At 42.2% G+C, this 20800-nt stretch overlaps 1 protein-coding gene across 6 annotated transcripts in view; it reads left to right on the plus strand.

Annotated features, from left to right (window-relative positions):
- LOC140479741 (adhesion G protein-coupled receptor D2) overlaps positions 1-20800 on the plus strand; it is a 287369-nt gene that overhangs the window by 36710 nt on the left and 229859 nt on the right. For all 6 annotated transcript variants that reach the window (XM_072573840.1, XM_072573839.1, XM_072573842.1 and 3 more), the window contains 7 exons: positions 349-633; positions 6199-6310; positions 7535-7669; positions 9485-9590; positions 11506-11617; positions 14023-14078; positions 14742-14868. In XM_072573840.1, the coding sequence (XP_072429941.1) occupies positions 349-633; positions 6199-6310; positions 7535-7669; positions 9485-9590; positions 11506-11617; positions 14023-14078; positions 14742-14868 (933 nt within the window). The remainder of the gene's footprint in view (positions 1-348; positions 634-6198; positions 6311-7534; positions 7670-9484; positions 9591-11505; positions 11618-14022; positions 14079-14741; positions 14869-20800) is intronic.

Consider the following 20800-nt stretch of genomic DNA (forward strand, 5'->3'; position numbering starts at 1 on the left):
ATACTACATTTTTTCTCAGAATTATATATTCTTTCTATATATCTCTAAGCTTTTAATTTTTCAACATTCGACAGAAGATAAACTTAGGTCAGATATTGTAAGATTTTGATTTGGTTTGATTTATTGTCACATGTATCTATGTACAAGGAAACATTTTGTATTGCGTGTAGTATGGGCAGGTTATACCACACAAAGGGTAAGATAACAGAGTGAGGAATACAATGTTATGGCTACTGAGAAGGTGCACAGAGAGCAGAGGAGTTTCTTCATTTACAAAATATATATGCTGTCAGTTAATATTGTGATAGTGTATTGTATACAAATATTTTTGTTTGTTGGTTGCTTTAGATTGCGGATTATTTGCTGCTGAACCAAAGCGATTACCCAGAAAATGTGTCTGTTGCAAACTACATCACCAGCTTGTTGTGTGAAGCTGCAGATCAAAGCCACGCTAAACTCACCTCTGCTGACTTGCTTGCGTTGACGAGATTTCTCGGAAATGTTGCTGAACTGGATTTTGAAAGTGAAGCGAGTAATTCCAAAACAATTTTGAGCTTGGCAACTAACTACATTAAATTGGCGAGCAAAATCATAGATGTCAAGTATTCCTTGGAATGGCTCTTAATATCCGAGGTGAAAGTGTGTTTCTTTTTCAAGTTTAATTATTATTATAAACCACAATTAAGTATTGAACTATCTTGGGTTTGTGGGAGAAAACAAAATGCACTGAAGAAATGTAAAAATTGCTCAGCAAAACATTTTAAGTGAAGCTTCTGTGAACTGTCTTCCTTTCAATGAGTAGATGAAAACAGATTGGAAAGCAGATACATTGGAGAATGAATACAGTATTGCAGCCTTAGTTGATTAATCATGATATGGAGATGTCGGTTTTGGACTGGGGTGTACAAAGTTAAAAATCACACAACACCAAGTTATAGTCCAACAGCTTTAATTGGAAGCACAGTAGCTTTCGGAGCGCTGGTCCTTCATCAGGTGGTAGTGGAGGGCTCAATCCTAACACACAGAATTTATAGAAAAAACTTATAGTGTGATGTAACTGAAATTATACATTGAAAAATTGATTGTCTGTTAAGCCTTTCATCTGTTAGAATACAGTGATAGTTTCACTTCTTTCATGTGTAAATCACAAAACCTTTTTTTCAAAAAGTTGCATTCTTGGGTTAGCTGTTAACAATGGTGGTAGCTAGACAATATGTTGAAGGTGTTGGCCCCTGTGTTCTCTGTCTACGCCATGATGTTTAGATTGATTCTAATCTAAAAAGTGAGATAATGGAGTTTTACATGAATTCATGCAGTTTTTGAGCTCAGAGTTCTACATGAATGCATGCAGTTTTTGAGCAAAGTACAATGTAACTCTGCAAGTACAAACTCACCCCACAAAATATATGTGTGTGCATGTGGGTCTTTGTCTGTGTCTGTCTGGGTTGGGGGTTGTGAGTGTGAGAAAGTGTATATGTGTGTGTGTGTGTAGTGAGTGCAGAGTGTCTTAAGTCTGTGAGGGGGTACGTGTGGGAATGTGTGTGCCTGTAAGGGTGTGTGTGGTTGTCTGTGTGCGCGTCTGTGTGTATGTGTGTCCGTGTGTATGTGTATATAGGAGTGTGTGTGTGTGTGTAGGAGTATCTGTGTGTGTGTATAGTGCAATGGTGATCACCTGTAATGTGACATAAACCCAAGGTCCCGGTTGAGGCCCTCCCTATGTGTACTGAACTTAGCTATCAACCTCTGCTCGCCCACTCAACCAAGACCTTGGGTTTATGTCACATTACAGGTGACCACCATTGCACAATACACACACACACACACAGATACTCCTACACACACACTCTCTCACACACACACAGGCACTCCTATACACTCATACACATGGACACACATACACACAGACACTCACACAGACACCCATACACACCCTTACAGGCACACACACTCCCACACTCACACATGCACCCCCTCACAGACTTAAGACACTCTGCACTCACTACACACACACACACTTTCTCACACTCTCAACCCCCAACCCAGACAGACAGACACACACAAAGACCCACATGCACACATATATTTTGTGGGGTGAATTTGTACTTTCAGGGTTACATTGTACTTTGCTCAAAAACTGCATGAATTTATGTAAAACTCCGTTATCTCACTTTTTAGATTAGAATCTTCTAAACATCATGGCATAGACAGAGAACACAGGGGGCCAACACCTTCAACATATTGTCTAGCTATCACCATTGTTAACAGCTAACCCGAGAATGCAACTTTTTAAAAAAAAGGTTTTATGATTTACACATGAAAGAAGTGAAACTAACAGATGAAAGGCTTAACAGACAATCTGTTTTTCAATGTTTAATTTCAGTTACATCACACTGTAAATTTTTGTGTTAGGATTGAGCCCTCCACTATCACCTGATGAAGGGGCAACACTCCGAAATCTTGTGTGCTTCCAATTAAACCTGTTGGACTATAACCTGGTACTGTGTGATTTTTAATTCAGGTGATTAATGTTTGCAATGCTGATAATGTAAATTCCTTAATGTATCTTTAATGTATATACGAAGACAGTTTTGAATTTTTAAAAATATTGCCAAGTTTTACAGTTAACGTTTTAGTGTTTGCAATCGAAAATGAAGGTATTGTTTGGTGTTTACTGTATGAATGATGTTTAATGTTTAATACCATGTACTTTGGAGTTAGGAAGGGGTAAACTACTGAAATCATGATGACATCTGTATTTACTTGCTCCACTTGTTCACGTCAAACAGCTTTACAAAATTGAAAATGATGCTTTCACCTCTGAGCACTGCACTCCCTTGATGATTATACATTTTGCCAGAATTAACAAAATGCAAGTGATGAAAGTGGGAAGAAGGGATCGTCCCACTGCCCACACCTTTCCTCTTACTGAACTTGGTTCACGATTGTGCTTTTGGGAAGGAAATCTGCTATTCTCTTCTGATCTTGTCTACATGTGGCTCCAGACCCACAGAATTGTAATTGACTCTTACCTGCCCTGTGAAATGGCTGAGCAAGCCTCTCAGTTGAATCTAACTGTGACAGAGTCTCAGAGAAGAAATGAGTCTGGGCAAACCGTCTGTCGTCAAGCAAACCAATCAAAATGATAGTGACAAACACAGCCAGGTTGACTCTGCAGAGACCCCCTTGGTAACACTTGAGGGTTTCTGCCAAAATGTCAACAGCTGCCACCATCACCCCCATACACACACAGACAACCGCACACAAGGCACACACACACAGGCGCACAAACACAGACCCACACACACACAGACAACTGCACACAAGGCACACACACACACAGACAAACGCACACAAGGCACACACACACAGACAACCGCACACAAGGCACACACACACAGACGCACAAACACAGACCCACGCACACAGGCGCACACACACACTGACACACATATACTGATGCACAGAAACACAGACACGCACACACACAGACACAGATACACAGACACACAGACAAATACACACAGACACACACACACTGAGTAACAGAAACAGACATGCACGCAAACAGACACACACACAGACACACAGGCACGAACACACAGACACAGATACACAGACACGCACACACAGACACGCAGACAGGCACATACACGCAGACATGCTCACACACAGATACACATGCACATACAGACATGCATACACACACACACAGAAACATGCATGCACGTGCATATATACAGATGCGCGCACACATGCATACAGACAGGTGCGTGCACAGACACGCACGTGCACACAAACACACACAGACATGCAGACACAGAGACACACACACAGACACAGACAGATAGACACAGACATGCACACATTCGCGCACACAGACCTGCACACACACACACACAGACCTGCACACACAAGCACACACAGATACACTCAGCCACAAGACTTTCACACACTGACACACAGACGGAAGCGCACACACAGACACACAAACAGACACACACATAGGCACAGATACACACACAGGCACAGACACACACACAGGCACAGATGTACACATGGAAAAAAATAAAGAAATGCACACAGACAGGCAGACACAGATACACCGATGCACACATGCGCAGGCACACACAGACACAGTCACATACACACACAGACACACATGCAAGCACAGACACATACACAAACACATACACAGACACACACATGCACATATAGATATACAGGCATGCAAACACAGACATACCCACACACAGAAACATGCACACACAGGCGCACACACAGACACACACATACACACACACGCACATACAAACACAGACATGTAGACACAGACATGCAAACACAGACACACACACACACAGACAGACACACAGACACGCACACAGACACACAGATGTGCACACACAAACACACATACAGACACACACAGATACACTCAGACACTTTCAGAGACAAGACACACACAGACGTGCACGCAGAGACAAACACACACACATATATATACACTCAGACTCACAAGCACAGACACACACACGGAAACACACACACATGTGCAAACACACAGGCACACATACACACACACAGACGCTCACACACACAGACATGCACACACAGACACACACACGTGCAGACAAACACACAGGCACACATACACACACAGACGCTCACACACAGACAAACACACAGACACAGAGACATGGACACATGCTCACAGATACACACACAGACACACACAGACACAAACAGACACACATAGAGACACAGACGCACATACACAGACACATACAGATACACACACAGGTGCACACACACATATACGCACAGTCAGAAACATAGACACAAACACATACACACAGACACAAACACATACACACACAGACACATGCACACAGACACAAATTTACACACACCCACACAAAGACACACCCAGACAAACAGACGCACACACACACACACACACACAGACACACACAGAGACACACACACTAGTCAAATAGCAGACTGACATATTCATTCTCATGAAATCATACCTTACAGGCAAGACGACCATCATTAGGTATGTCATGCCCAGCGATGAGGTAGATCCATGAGAGGTGGCAACATGGTGTTTGGGACAGAGTTTGAGTCCTCAACGTTGGCTCCAGAGACCATGAGGTCTCTTGGCATCAGGTCAAACATGAGCAGGAAACTTTCTTGTAATCACCCTATACAGCACTGAGGGTAGCAAAGCTATGCAATATACTCTGGGTGGGGGACTTCAATATCCATCACAGACAGTGGCTCAGCAGCATTACTGATTGAGCTGGTCATAGCTGCTAGACTGGGTATGTGAGGGAACCAACAAGTGGGTAAGATATGCTTGACCTCATCCTCACCAATCTGCTGGCTGTAGACACATCTGTCCATGACAGTATTAGTAAACGTAACCACTGTACTGCCCTTGTAGCGACATTCCAGTCTTCACCTTGACGATGCGCTCCATCATGTTGTGTGATAATATCACTAGGCTAAATCAGAAAGTCTCCAAACAGATCTCGCAACTCCGCGCTGCTCAACCTTGCTTCAGGCCGTCGACAGCAGCAGAATTGTAACTTCATGGCCCAGCATACCCTGCACACTACCAGTGTTGTCAAGCCAGGGGATCAACCCTGATTCAATGAAGAATTCAGGAAGGCATACCAGAAGCAGCAGCAAGCATACATAAAAACGAGGTGTCATCCTGGTGAAGATAAACAAGTGTACATGTCAAACAGCATAAGCAGCAAGTCATACAGAAGGTACAGAATTCAACTCAAAAACTCTCTTGGTACTCAAGTAACAGGGAGTTGACTTACTCACCTAACATGGGATAAAACCGAATTCTCTGAGCATCATCATGAAGATCACCCAAAATGCACATGATATTTACGTCCCAGGAGTCAAAACCTCTGCACTCGCCACAATGTGTTTGAGTAATTTTGGTAATCCTCGAAGAACAATTTCTGAATTCAAGCATGCAATGTACCGTCCCTGAAAGTATCCAAACTAGTTTTTAAAAGCTGTTCTGAGATGTCTGCTGTGAACCTGTCACACAAACTTTAAAACCTCGCCTAAGTAATTGTCTGCTTGCCAACTAAATATTTTGAGGAATTTTAGAAACAATCTTCACAAGTTAATCTACTAAAGAAAATGCTTAAATTGTGACCTTTGTGTTTGTAGGTGATCCGTGGACCCTATGTTATCATTCACAGTGTTGATACACTTGCTGAAAAACTGTCTGATATTTTATTTTCTATTGGACCAAGTATTGTCCTGTCAACAGAAAATATAGGTAAGCATTGTCTTTTAGTTTAATGCTGAAGTGTTCACTACCAGGAAGTACAATCAGACTCTGATATCTAGCCGCAAACACTGAAATCACTGGCAAAGCTCAGATGGTCTGGCAGCATCTGTGGAGAGAAATCAGAGTTAATATTTCAGATCCATTCTGAGGAACCCAGAACTTTAACTCTGATTTTTCTCCACAGATGTTGCCAGATGTGCTGAGCTTTTCCAGCAATTTCTGTTTTTGTTTCTGATTCCGTTTTTTCGGTTTTCATCTGAGCCACTGAGCAGCAACCTCATTTCTGAAAAGGAATATTCCTGGTTTTAGGAGCTGGCGTTTCAGTTGCTTCTGATGTTGGGGATTTCTTTCCTAACTGCTCAGGGTCCAGTTTTCCAAAGTCTCATTAACAAGTCGATTCATTTCCAGGTGATGTGCTGATTTTCTTCTGGCAACATTCATGTTTTTAAATGGTAGTAGTGAAAAATGTTTTCCAAATAGTTTACAGTGTCCCTTTCATTCAAATTGCCAACTTTGAAGTTGGGTTTGGTCAGTGCATTGACTTCCCCTGGATGATGAAGCAGAGATTGAAGAATGATATCATTTTTATTTCCTTCAGAAAAGCCATATTTAGTCACCGGTCGTAGGATGAGCTGCTTTGTTCATAGCATTTTGGAGTCTGGGAGACGTCGAAAGGGGAGCCATATATTTATCAACTACTAAAATATGACTCTGTGATAACACATTGAGTTTAACCGGTAGGCAAAAAAGTCTTGTATGTACCAGTTCCTGAATTGACCTGGTATACAGTGGGCTGGCAGAAGAACAGCAGCGATTGATCTCAGTTGCTATGTTTTGGGGTGGAAGAGGAATCAGACAGGAAAGTGTTATACAGATCGAGCAGAATTATGGAGAGGTGTAAACCAATACAGCAGACAGATTCCAACTCCTTATTCCAACAAGTGAGGGTGAATGGATCCTGGACATGGACAGGAATGGATCCTGCACAGAATGGGCTTGGCTTTGATGCATCCTGTAGTTAAACAGGTGAAATTCAGTGCTAAAGCTCACGTGTAAATAATGACTGCCTGGTTGAAGTTCCAGAGGGTGCCCAACAACCATGGCATCCAAAAATTAGGAAAGCACCAATTACTTTTGGAACAATAGGAAGGGGAGGAGAGAGGAAAAACAAAGTCAACCTTTTCATCAACTTGTTCTGATGTAATCTTGTAGACATGCAGTTCAAAGTAAGCCGGTTGTCCAGTTTGGGAAGTGATCTTGTTTACAAACCCAAATGCCTCTCTGCCCGGAATCGAGCGGATGAAATTCAGGTTCCTGATTCGGAGATGTCCCGGCTTCTCTCTTCTGGTAAGCGATGCCTCACTATTCCCACCTTCTGGTGGGCTTTTAATCATCTCAATTTTCTCCATTTGAAAGCTAAACAAACAAAAAAAATTACTAAGCATTTTTCTTACTGTTGCCTTTTTCCTGTGGGAAAAAGGTGAGGACTGTAGATGCTGGAGATCAGAGCTGAAAATGTGTTGCTGGAAAAGCGCAGCAGGTCAGGCAGCATCCAAGGAACAGGAGAATCGACGTTTCGGGCATCAGCCCTTCTTCAGGAATAATGCCCGAAACGTCGATTCTCCTGTTCCTTGGATGCTGCCTGACCTGCTGCGCTTTTCCAGCAACACATTTTCAGCTTTTTCCTGTGGGAGTCATGAATTAAGTTGAAAGGTTATACATGGCCTGTACAGTGGCTTGTGTGGAAAACCATGCATCCGGCAGAGTTTTGAATGGGGTCCCATTCTCATGGACTTAGTTGACAGCTTCTGGGTTAGCTGCACAATTGTTCAAGTAAGCTTCAGTGCCACTGAACCTGGTAGGTCAGCTTCCCTGTTTGATCATTATCAGCACCGGACTTTCCAAGGGGTGTCAATCTTGGGCAGATTGTCACTCGCTCCTTTTTTACAAAGCATGGGAGCACTTGCACTGTGGGCCCAACCCCCTCCACTTCTCCCAGACCCAACCCCCCTTCTCCCAGACTCAAACCCCCCTCTTCTCCCAGACCCAACCACCCCTTCTCCCAGATCCAACACCCCTCTTCTCCCAGACCCAACACCCCTATTCCCCCACTGCCCTTTCCTACTCTGGACCCAGCATACCCTCCCCCACCCCCAGACCCGACACCCCCTCCTCCGCTCTGGACCTGACCCCTCTCGCCCCACAGCTGGATGCTGTGCTTTATGCCCGCTCTACCTTTCTGCGCACCCCACCTACACACAGGAGGGGCACTCCCACCAGACCCCATATCTCCTACCCAGCCCAACCTACCCGAACACTCCATCATTTACCTGGCCCTCTTTCCACTTTGTGCCCTGCCACCTTACCTTCCCGGTATCCAAATTTGATATAATTAACCTTTCATAGAAGCTGTCAAAGTGGTTGGCTGGTGGGAGAGGGAGTTGTCAGGTTAGAAGGGGCTGGGCAGGTGTCATTGAAGATGGCTGAAATTAACTGGGGGTAACTTGAATGGATACCCAGGAATTAGATATTTATAGTCTAACTTTTCCCAAAGAACTATCTGTTAATCTGCATTGGAACCCTATGAATGCTTCAATTTAAACGGACACCATTGGAGGATTCCCAGGCAATGTAGAGGAATCAGCCAGTGGAATCTTCAGTTTGCTGGGAAATTTATTTTCTCTGAATCTGCAATGACGGCATATTCCACAATGTTTCCGTGCACAACTCCCATCTACATTTTAGCTGACCATTGGAAAAAACATAGGCGACAGCCTTAGATATCAGATTTTTTAGAGTCGAATAAATATAAAGTTTTATGTTTAGCTAACTGTCAAAGGAGAGTCGTAAAACAAATTTTAAACAAACCACTGTTTAGTTTTAGTGAGGCCTATTGAATGTCTGCACATGCAGCGGACAGCACAGTTTTACAGGGGCTATCCTTTTAAATGAAAGGAATTTATATGATTAGTTAGGAGCTCAAGGAATGTGATTATATAGATAGTACCTAACCGCAGAAACCTTCCTTCGGTATAGTTTTCTTTAATGTATTGTTTTGAGTTGATGGGATAGGTACATAGATGTTATCCACGTTGTAACTTTCCAGAATATTTTTGTGTGACTAATGTATTTTCAGAAATAAATAAGTGTGTGTTTCTTTAGGGTACAGTGAACTGATATTTATAAATGCTTACTATCGGAGTGTGGAGCATCATTTGGCACCTCATAATCTCGACTCTGTATTACTAGCTGGGAGATCAGACAAACGGTAAGATTAAGAACCAACGACAAGAACGTTTTGACAATGATAGGTAGAAGATTCTCAGATGGATAATATTTCATTTTTGAAATAAAAGCTGTATAAATAAACAACAAATAGAGGGAATTTATTTTATCTGAAAGAAAAAATTGATTGTTCAAAGCAACAGGTGATCAGCCTGTTCAGTATTTTCAGCAGTTTCTGCTTATATTTCACATTTTATTCTGCAAAATCTATAAGAATTCAATATTCTAAGCAAGAAGTTGATTTTCTAGGATGATAAAATTCACTGCTGAACCATGAAAGCAACAAATTAGCGAGTGTATTATACCAGATCACATTTACAATTTGCTGTGTTATAAATTGACACTAATCTACTGTGTGGAATTTTGAAGTAATGGATCAGAATTATACTTTAGACAACTTTGTATCTGTCATATAGTGTTCATTGCAATCAAACCAAATGTCATGACAACTTTACTCCTGATGATGAAGGGAATCGATGTTTCGGGCATGAGCCCTGAAGAAGGGCTCATGCCCGAAACGTCGATTCTCCTGCTCCTTGGATGCTGCCTGACCTGCTGCGCTTTTCCAGCAACACATTTTCAGCTCTGATTTTTTTTTTTTGTTTTAGATTACTTACAGTGTGGAAACAGGCCCTTCGGCCCAACAAGTCCACACCGCCCCGCCGAAGCGCAACCCACCCATACCCCTACATCTACCCCTTACCTAACACTACGGGCAATTTAGCATGGCCAATTCACCTGACCTGCACATCTTTGGACTGTGGGAGGAAACCGGAGCACCCGGAGGAAACCCACGCAGACACGGGGAGAACGTGCAAACTCCACACAGTCAGTCGCCTGAGGCGGGAATTGAACCCGGGTCTCTGGTGCTGTGAGGCAGCAGTGCTAACCACTGTGCCACCGTGCCACCCAGTGATCTGGATGAAGGGACTGGGGCATCTGCAGTCCTCACTTTCTCCTGATGATCAATACCATTTTCTCATATGGAATAGAAGTGAGACCAATGTGAGGTCTTTGTTTCATCTTTTTGAACATGATTCCACACTACTGTGCACAAGAATGTGTGCTATTAACTTTTATAAAGTTGGTTAGTGCAGTGTTTGTTTTCTGCTATGGAGCAAAGGAGGAGCAGTGCAAGTTTGATGGAATGGAGGTTTTGATTACAGTATTTAATCTGAACTCTGTCCTGCTCAGTATTGGGTTGTGCTATTGAGGCTGCATTTCTTATGTTGGACTCTATGATGACACAAGTCCTTTCGTGTTGACTGTGAATCAGTTGATGTTTTTAATGACCTAATTTTAATTTACGCCCCTTTGTCGAGTGGCTCCATCTGAATTTAGTAACAACAAAGAACACTATTAGATTGTAGGATCTTAAAAAAAGATTAGATTAAATTACCTACAGTGTGGAAACAGGCCCTTCAGCCCAACAAGTCCACACTGACCCTCTGAAGAGCAACCCACCCAGACCCATTCCCCTACACCTAACACTGTGGGCAATTTAGCGTGGCCAATTCACCTGACCTGCACATCTTTGGACAGTGGGAGGAACCCGGAACAAACCCACGCAGACACAGGGAGAATGTGCAAACTCCATACAGACAGTTGCACGAGGTGGGAATTCAACTTGGGTCCCTGGTGCTGTGAGGCAGCAGTGCTAACCAGTGAGCCACCGTGCTGCCCAGTAAAAGCTACTAAGTAATTTTTGTTTTACAATTATTACAACAAATTAGATTCTATAATTAATCAGTTAACAGACAAATACACCCCTACAATGTTGAAAAATAACTGTTAAATGTTCCAAATATTAGAAAACAGATGCCAGAACATATCAGTGGAGAATTTCTGGGCTTTTGCTGTATTAACAGTCAATGTTACACGATGTGTTATTATTCCAGTTTGCAGATAAATCAACTTCAAACAGCTGTTATCTCTTCAACTGTACGTGATCCAGTCAGAGCAAGAAACATCCCCACTGCTGTGCAGTACTCTCTCTCACACAGGCCTGTGGTAAGCAGATTGAGAAGCTTCCTCAGGCTGGATTTTAACTATGTTCATAATGTTTATACTTTCTGAAGTCTTGGATTGAAAGAGCGACTCAATTTCGATATGACAGTCATGATGCTGAGGAGCTGGTGTTGGACTGGGGTGGACAAATCACACAACACCAGGTTATAGTCCAATAGGTTTATTTGGAAGCACTGGCTTTCAGAGTTCTGCTCCTGGTTCACAACCATCTGATGAAGGAGCGGCACTCCAAAAGCCAGTGCACACAATCTTACTTTCTTGTGCTTGATGTGGTTTTAGCTTTGCCAGACACATTTAATTAATGTATTTGTGCGGCTGTGTATATACACTTGATAAGGGGGTTGGTTATATACAGGGTGACACTAGCAGCATGGGTTCAATTCCCACATCAGCTGAGGTTATTATGAAGGTCCCACCCTCTCAAACCCTCCTTTGCCTGAGGCATGGTAATCCTCAGGTTAAATGAGAGAGAGCAGTCTATGGTCTGGTAAGACTATGGAAACATTACCTTTACCTTTATATGAACCAAGTATCTTTTTCAGGTAGTGCTAGGTATGACATGGTTAACTACAAAATAAAACTCCTTTTTGCACTACCTCGACACTGGAATTTCCTTGCTAAGTCTTAACTGTTCACTGTTGTGTTGCACATGTGCCAGATAATGATCATCTCCATCAAAAGAGAATCTAACTATTGCCCCTTAACATCCAATACCATAATTGACCACGGCCCCCCAACTACCAACAGCCTCAGGGTAACCACTGACCAGAGACTGAACTGGATTAAGCATATAAGGAGTTTACTAAGACTCCTGTGCACAAAACACAGAAAGCAGGCATATAAAGACAGTAAGTAATCAGGAAGGCTAATGGAATGTTGTCCTCGAGGGGGCTTGGAGTATAAGAGTAGGGAAGTACTGTACAAGGTGTTGGTGAGACCACACCTGGAGTACTGTGAGCAGTTTTCGTCCCTTATTTAAGAAAATATATTATTTCTTTGGAGACAGTTCAGAGAAGATTCCCTAGAATGATCCTGGCATGGAAGGATTTGTCTAATGTGCAAAGGTTGAACTGGTTGGGACTCTACTTACTGGAGTTTAGAAGAATTAGAAGTGATCTCACGGAAACCTATAGAACACTGAAGGGTAAATGCTGGGAGGATGTTTCCCCTCCAGAGAGTCTAGGACCAGAGGGCCTACTCTCCGAAACAAGCGATGCCAATTTAAAGCTGAAATGAGGAATTTCTTCTCTGAGTCTTTGGAACTCCTCATCACAGATGGGTGTAGGGTCAGAGTCCTTCTGTGAGATAGGTAGGTTCTTGATCTGTCAGGGAATCGAGGGTTTTCGAGAAAAGGCGCCAAAGTGGACATGAGGAAAGTTGAATCAGCCATGACCTTATGGACTGATAGAGCAGTGTCAAGAGGCTAAATGGCCTACACCTGTTCCTAGTTCTTATGGTCTTATATAAATACTGTGGCTACAGCAGCAGATCGGCGTCTAGGAATTTTGCAGTGAGTAACTTACCTCCTGTCTCCCATTGCTTAGACATCATTTATGAGGCACCAGTCAGGAGTGTGACAGAATACTACCCACTTGCCTGAATGAGTACAGCTCTTACAACACTCAAAAGGCTCATCACTGTCTGGGACAGAGTGCCTGACTTGATTGGCTCCCCAACAACAACCTTCAGTATTCGTTCCCTTCATCACCAATACATAATAGCAGCAGCAGTGCGTACTATTGAAAGATGCAATGCAGCATCTCACCATGGACTCCTCAACAGTGCTTGCTAAACTTGTAAACTCTGTCATCACCCAGAAGAACGAGAGCAACAGATACTTGCAAATTTCACCACCTGCAGGTTTCCTCCAAGCCCCATCACATCCTAACTTGAAACTGTCTCACTGCCTCTTCACTGTCGCTGAGTCAAAATCCTGGAACACCCTTTCACTCCAAGGACTGCAGTGGTTCACGAAGACAACTCACCACCCTTCCCAAGGCAAATAGGGATGGGCACTAAATGTTGGCCTCACCACTGATGCCCGCGTGCCATGCCTGAACAAAGTACAATGTTTTTCTTCCTTCTGTCAACCCCAGTTGAACACCCCTACTGCAGCAGAATCACATCACCATTGATTCATCAGTCATCTGGTGCTTTTGGGATTACCAGTTGGTCAAAGGCAGTTTGCTTTTGTTGTCTCATGTTTACTTGAAGGATATCGAAAGTGGTCAATCTCATGTACTTATCTCCCCCGAGTCTTGTCTTAATTCAGTGCAGATACAAACACACAGTTTTGGATAAGTTTGTCAAAAGACAATATTGCTGAATTCCACTACTTGAGTTGAGTGTGAACTTGACACAACTATTGTGTTATGCTCTTTTTCAAGGTTGGATATTCAAAAGTGGCCATCCCAGCTTGTGTGTTTTGGAACTTCAGTCTTCTGTAAGTACCCTGACATTTGCCCAGTGCAAATCACTATATTTTGTAAGGATTGGAGAAATGTCTTATTACATAGGCGCTCTATTATTCCTGAAGGTCATTACGCACACATTCATCTTTTATTCTGGGCATGCTCTATGTAATACTTTACCCCAACTGGTTAAAGTATCAAAGTGTCATCAGATTGTTGGCATTGCGTTGCAGTTGGAGAATACTTTCCAACGTTTTTGATTGTTGGGGGGGAAAGGAATTGCTGTGTGACTAACACAGATTTCCACACCATTTTTTTTCCCTTGTAGTGAGAAAAAGGGGGAAAATAAACCCTTCAAATCCAGCTGGGGTTCCTGGATACCTATCAAGAGGAGGAGCCTGCCTCCTTTTCTCCTCCTTGTTGGTACTTAGGCAGTTAATAGTGCTGTAAACCTGAAGTAGAAATCAGCTGAATTAACGTTAATTTGCCTGAATGTGTGCTGATTCTATTCCATACGGGGTAAGATGTTTCCTTGCTAATTTTCTGAAAGCATTCAGAGTACTGTCAAAATGGGTATCTGCATCCCAGTTAATCACTAATTCTGACAAAGCATCGACTTATTGAATAGATTGTTCAAAAGCCTAAAAGAATTGGTATTATTCAGAGATTGTATGATCTTGTAATGTTTATTTCAGAGATGGACAATATGCGGGATGGTCAAACCAAGGTTGCCAAGTGATTCAGTTTGAGTCTGAGATCACAATCTGCTTCTGTAACCACACAACCAACTTCGCTGTGTTAATGCAGTTCACAGAAGTACAGGTAGGTTTACACTGATAGGGAGGAGAGTGCATGTTCCCTGCCATTGAAAAAACAGCCCAAGGGATTGTTTTTCCATTCTGGTGTGCTTATTTGAGTAATGTGTGGGAATTGGCATCTATTTCCCTTTTTCTCATCTATCCTGAGTCTGGTGTGAACCAGTCTGGATTTCACAATTTGACTGACTAATTGAGATTGATGTGTTGATAGACCTGACTAGAAATAATTTTCCACATTGGAAACAATGTGGAGCTTGTGTGTGTGGATTAACACTCAGTTGAACATTTGCAACATTGAACCAATAAAGCTTTCCTGACAATCTAACATAACACAACCACAATTTGACACTTTTCACACGCATTAATAAGGTTTGTCTGCTTGTGACACACTGTCTAAACATGGCTTGCTACATAGAGAAAAGCAACAAAGAAATCATTTATGGCCCCGCATTAAGTGAAATCAGACCAAAAGGAAAATAAATTATCATGATACCCAATGTCTGCTGTATTCAGAACTTTATTTGCACAAGTGCAAGATTTGTTTTATAAGAATGTTTGAACTTCTCATTTTTGATGTGTGATTTCCCAATTCATATCCTTATATTCATTTACGCATATGGGTTGTTTCATGTGACATTAATCAGTGAAAATAGATATATAGAAAATAAGATCAAAAGTAGGACATTCAGCCCTTCCAGCCTGCTACTTCATTCAGTATGATTATGACTGATCATCCAACTCAGCACCCTATTCCTGTTTATTCCTTTGATCCCTTTAGCCCTATGAACTCTATCGTTTCAGGGCATCCATAGGTGGATAGAACATCCCATAGGAGTTCCCTTGATACTGAGTCAAAGGCTTTGGTGCGGTCAATGAATGCCATTTGCAAAGGTTGAACTTGTTCACAATATTTTTCTTGGAGTTGAATTCGAATTCTGAGACTCCTTCATGATGGCATACTTGCCACAGTCATGGTCAGCAACAGTAACTGTGAGCCTTTTCAAGTTAGATCAGGAGTAAAACAGGGATATGTGATTGCCCCAACTTTGTTCACCGTCTTTACTGCAACAGTTATCCACATCATCAAGGATGACCTATCATGAGGAATCAAAATTGTCTACAGAATAGATGGCAGAGTTTTCAATCTTGCCTGTCTTCAATCCAAAAACAAGACATCTATGAGTTCCCTCATTGAGTTCCAATATGCAGATGACAAGAGCGTTTCAGCTCTCTCAGAAAACCACCTACAGCAGATTCTGACTTCCCTCAACTGTGCATATACAAAACTTGGGCTTACCATCAATTCCAAGAAGTCTCAGATCATCTATCAACCATCGCCACCTAAGACAAATCGGGTCAAGCCATCAATTCAACTTGGCAAAACAACCCTGGAAAACGTGGACCACTTTCCGTTTCTTGGAAGTCACCCCTCCTCCAATGTTGGCCCTAATGATGAGATCCAACGTTGTCTTAAATGCACTGGAGCAGCTTTTGGATGTCTCCAAATAAGAGTCTTTCATGATCGTGACATCTGGACAGACATCAAAATGTTAGTGTATAAAGCAATGGTGGTCCCAAAGCTCTTGTGTGCATTAGAAACTTGGACAACTTCAACATCTGAAGGCACTTGAAAATTTCCATCAACGATGCTTTTGAAACATCTTAAATATCTGTTGAGGATATAGAAGAACCAACATCAGCGTGCTGAATGAAGCAAAAACAACAAGCATCGAAGACTGTGCCATCAAGAACCAACTAAGATGGAGCGGTCATGTTGTTCAGATGAAAGACGAATGTCTGCCGAAACAAATCTTCTACTCCCAGCTTAAAGAAGGCAAATGTAAAAGAAGCAGACAACAGAAGAGATTCAAAGATGTTTTAAAAGCCAGCATGAAGAAATGTAATGTCAACATCAATAATTGGGAAACCAATGCCAAGGACAGCAAACCCTGGCAAACCATTGTCCGGGAAGGAACAGCAACTTTCAAAGCCAACAGATGTACAGAACCCGAAGAAAAGAAAACAGAAAGTGAGGCTGCAACAACCAAAGCCCAATCTGCCATCTGGAACTACTTGTAAATGTGGAAAAACTTACAAAGCCAAGATTGGACTCATAAGCCACCTGAGAGCCCATAACTAGATCAATGGAATGAAGACCATCAATCTCGACCTCGAGAGATGGCCACAACGATGATGAATTATATCTACTTCGTGGAAACATTCAGTGCTTTGGCCTTGACCTCATTCTGTGGCAAAGAATTCCACAGGCTCACCCCTCTCTGGATGAAGAAATTTCTCCTCATCTCAGGACTGTGACCCTGGTTATGGACTCCCTGGTAATTAGGAACATCCTTCCATCATTGTCATCATGGCAGTGATTGGTTAGCTGGACAGCTGATTTGCAATGTAGAGTGATGAAAAGTGTGGGTTTGATTTCTGTACTGGTTGAAGTTATCCTGAAGGACTCTTCTAAACCTCTTCCCTCACCTGAGGTGTAGTGACCCTCAGTTTAGACCACCACTAGTTGAATCTCTCTCTAATGTGGGAGTATCTCTATGGTCTGGTAAGACAACGGTGAGTTGCCTTCTACTTTACCTTTCTGCGTTTACCCTGTCTAGTCCTGCCAGGTTTCTATTCAATCTCCTCTCATTCTTCTAATCTCCAGTGAATATTGTCTGATCCTGTCTTGCTTCATATGTCTGGACTGCCATCCAAGGAATTAGTATGGTAAACCTTTACTGCACTGTCTGCAGAGCTAGAACATACTTCTTCAGATAAGGAGACCAAAACTGCACACAATACTCCAGGTGTGGTCTCATCAAGACCCTTTTCAACTGCAGCAAGACATCCCTGTTCCTATACTTGAACCCTGTCACTCTGAAGGCCAACATACCATTTGCCTTCTTTACTGCCTGTTGCACCATGCATGCTTATTTTTAGCGACTAGTGTACAAAGATATCCAGGTCTCATTGCCCCTTCCCCGTTACCAATCAATCACTGTTAAGATTGCAATTTTTCTTTGTGTTTTTGCATCAAAGTGGATACCCTCACATTTATCCACATTATGTTTCACTTGATATGCATTTACCCAGTCACTCAGCTTGTCCAAATAGTACTGAAACACCTCTGCATCCCCCTCACAGCTCGTCCACCCAACCAACTTTGTGTCGTCTGCAAACATGAAGATATTACATTTTGTTCCATCATCCAGATCATAATTATGTGTTGTGAATAGCTGGGATCGAAGCAATATACGCTTCCAGTCACTAGCTGCCACTCAGAAGATGACCCATTAATTCCTGCTCTTTGTTGCCTGTCTGCCAACCAGTTTTCTCCGTATGTCAGTACACTACCATCCCTATCCTGCGTGCTTTAATTTTACCTTCATCTCTTATGTTGGACCTTCTTGAAAGCCTTTGGAAGTTCAAGTAAACCACATCCACTGGCCCCTCCTTAACAATTCTACTGGTTACATGCTCGGAAAGTTTCAGTAGATCGGTCAAGCTTGATTTCCCTTTTTGTAAATCCATGCTGACTCCATTCAATTTCATCACTGTTTTTCAAGTGCTGTGTTAGTAAACATTTTATAACAGACTCTGCTATTTTCCCCAACACTAATGTCAGGCTAAACAGTCTATAATTCTCTGCTTTTCTCTCTACCTCCTTTTTAAAATACTCTGGTTACATTAGCTACCCTCCAATCCATAGGAATTGTTGCAGAGTCTGTAGAATCTTGAAAGATGACTACTAATACATTCACAATTTCTAGGGCCAGTCCCTTAGGTACTCTGGGAAGTAGGTTATTGAACCCTGGAGATTCATCAGTCTTTAATCCCAACAATTTCCCCCACATCATTTCTATATTAATACTGATTTCATCCAGTTCCTCCATCTCACTAGACCTTGTGCTACTCAATATTTTTGGTATGTTCTTTGTATCTTCCTTTGTGACGACAGAACCAAAGTATGTATGAAATTTCCTGCCATTTCTTTGATCCCCGTTATAACTTACCCTGTTTCTGAAGTCAAAGGTCACATGACACCAGGTTATAGTCCAACAGGTTTATTTGAAATCACAAGTTTTCAGAGCGCTGCTCCGTGGGGCAGTGATCTGAAAGCTTGTGATTTCAAATAAACCTGCTGCACTCTAGCCTGGTGTTGTGTGACCTCTGACTTTGTCCAGCCCAGTCCAACACTGGCACCTCCACATCAAGTTTCTGAAGCATATTAGGATTGTTAAACAGTTTTACATTTTTCTATCTCAAAGTAAAACACTTTACAATTTACAAATCTTTTCTCTTTTTATGTCCTTTCGGTTGCATTTTTGTGGTGTGTTATATGTTAGTCTGCATACCATATCCCACAGATCATCATGTTCTCCTTGAGTCAGCTATCGGACAGTTTTGTGCACCACTGTTTACAAGGCTATGATATCTGGCAGCTCTCCAGTTTGGGAGGCAGATCCACACAGTGCCACCCTCCCACATATCACCACCCAAACAGATATATATCGGACAAAAACAGAAGTTGCTGGTGAAACTCAGCAGCATCTGTGGGAGGAAGCAGAGTTAAAGGTTTTGAGTCTGACGACTCTCCTGCTCTGCCAGACCTGCTGAGTTTCACCAGCAATTTCTGTTTTTGTTTCAGATCTCCAGCATCTGCAGTTCTTTGAATGATTACAGATGGGTATGGTTGCTTGGTTCTGTGTTTACTGATGTAATTGTACATTACACACACAAATACTTAACAAACTGACTCCATTACACAGAGAGAGTGAGTGCAGCTGAGATGGATACCTTTTCGTACTGGAATGTCAGCGTTAAATGTCATGATGCTGTGTAACCATTTTAAAGTCTGTCTTGTCTGGAATCTGTGACTTAAGATAACCCCACCCCCTTAAACAAACCTCTTTTCTTGAAGAATGAGAATCTCTTTCTGATAACATATGCAAGGATACATGGGATGCAGTGTAACAATTCCCATCATGAGTAGTGTGTCATTTTAACATGACCATTTGAGAAGTTGAAATGTTCACTTTCCATTTAATGATTATGGAGTTTACCACATGAACAGTTCATTCTGTGAGATTATTGCAGCCAGGGGAGTAAGAAGGACAGGTAAGACATTGTACATTTCATATGCTGCATGTATTGGAAGGCAGCACTAGTATTTGTACAGTAGACAATTGTTGCCAGATTAATTGAGGTCCAGTATCCTAAATGTAGCAGGCATTGTGTCAAGAATGGATGCATGGGGCTATCGTTAATTTGTCGAGAGGAAACTTGCTTAAAAAGGAAATCTTGTGTCCTTGGATATGGAAAACATCAGTTGTTATCTTATATAGTGGCGCAGAAAGAATCTCAGGTGAAAGGAAAAGTTCTCTTGACTGTTGAGTTTAATGGAATTGACATGTAAATCTCTTGTTTTATTTTCTCGACCTCCCTGCCATGTCCATGTATATGGTCCAGCATGACTTGACATAGAGATTGCAGAATTACGTTGTTTGCCACTGAAGGTTGCATTGCCGGAGGGTCCTTGATTATCTCCAAGCAACCAAAATAAACAGACCAGCTAGGGGATATGCTGGAGCATTGAGACCCCCTACTCGTGGTGATGTTTTGGAGCTATTGAACTGCATCCATCATCGGATGTAGTTTACTGACTCTGCTGTGCTTGGTCATGACCAGAGCAATGGGATTGATATTAGGGCTATCTTCTAGTTTGGGTTTGATAATACCCAGTTGTTGGTTGAAAGGAATATTTTTGTTCTGAGTGGGTTTTGAATGTCTGCTAAGAGCCTCATAGGTGGTCACCTGGGAATATGGCATGTGTGGTAATTCGAAATTGTAATTTTGGATCTTCACAGGCAGACATTATAATGGTGGAATTGCAGTTGTGGGAGGTTCTTGACAGATCATTTCTATTAGTTTGTGGT

This window comes from Chiloscyllium punctatum, chromosome 7 (genome assembly GCF_047496795.1).
Source record: "Chiloscyllium punctatum isolate Juve2018m chromosome 7, sChiPun1.3, whole genome shotgun sequence".
In the NCBI taxonomy this organism is placed as follows: domain Eukaryota; kingdom Metazoa; phylum Chordata; class Chondrichthyes; order Orectolobiformes; family Hemiscylliidae; genus Chiloscyllium; species Chiloscyllium punctatum.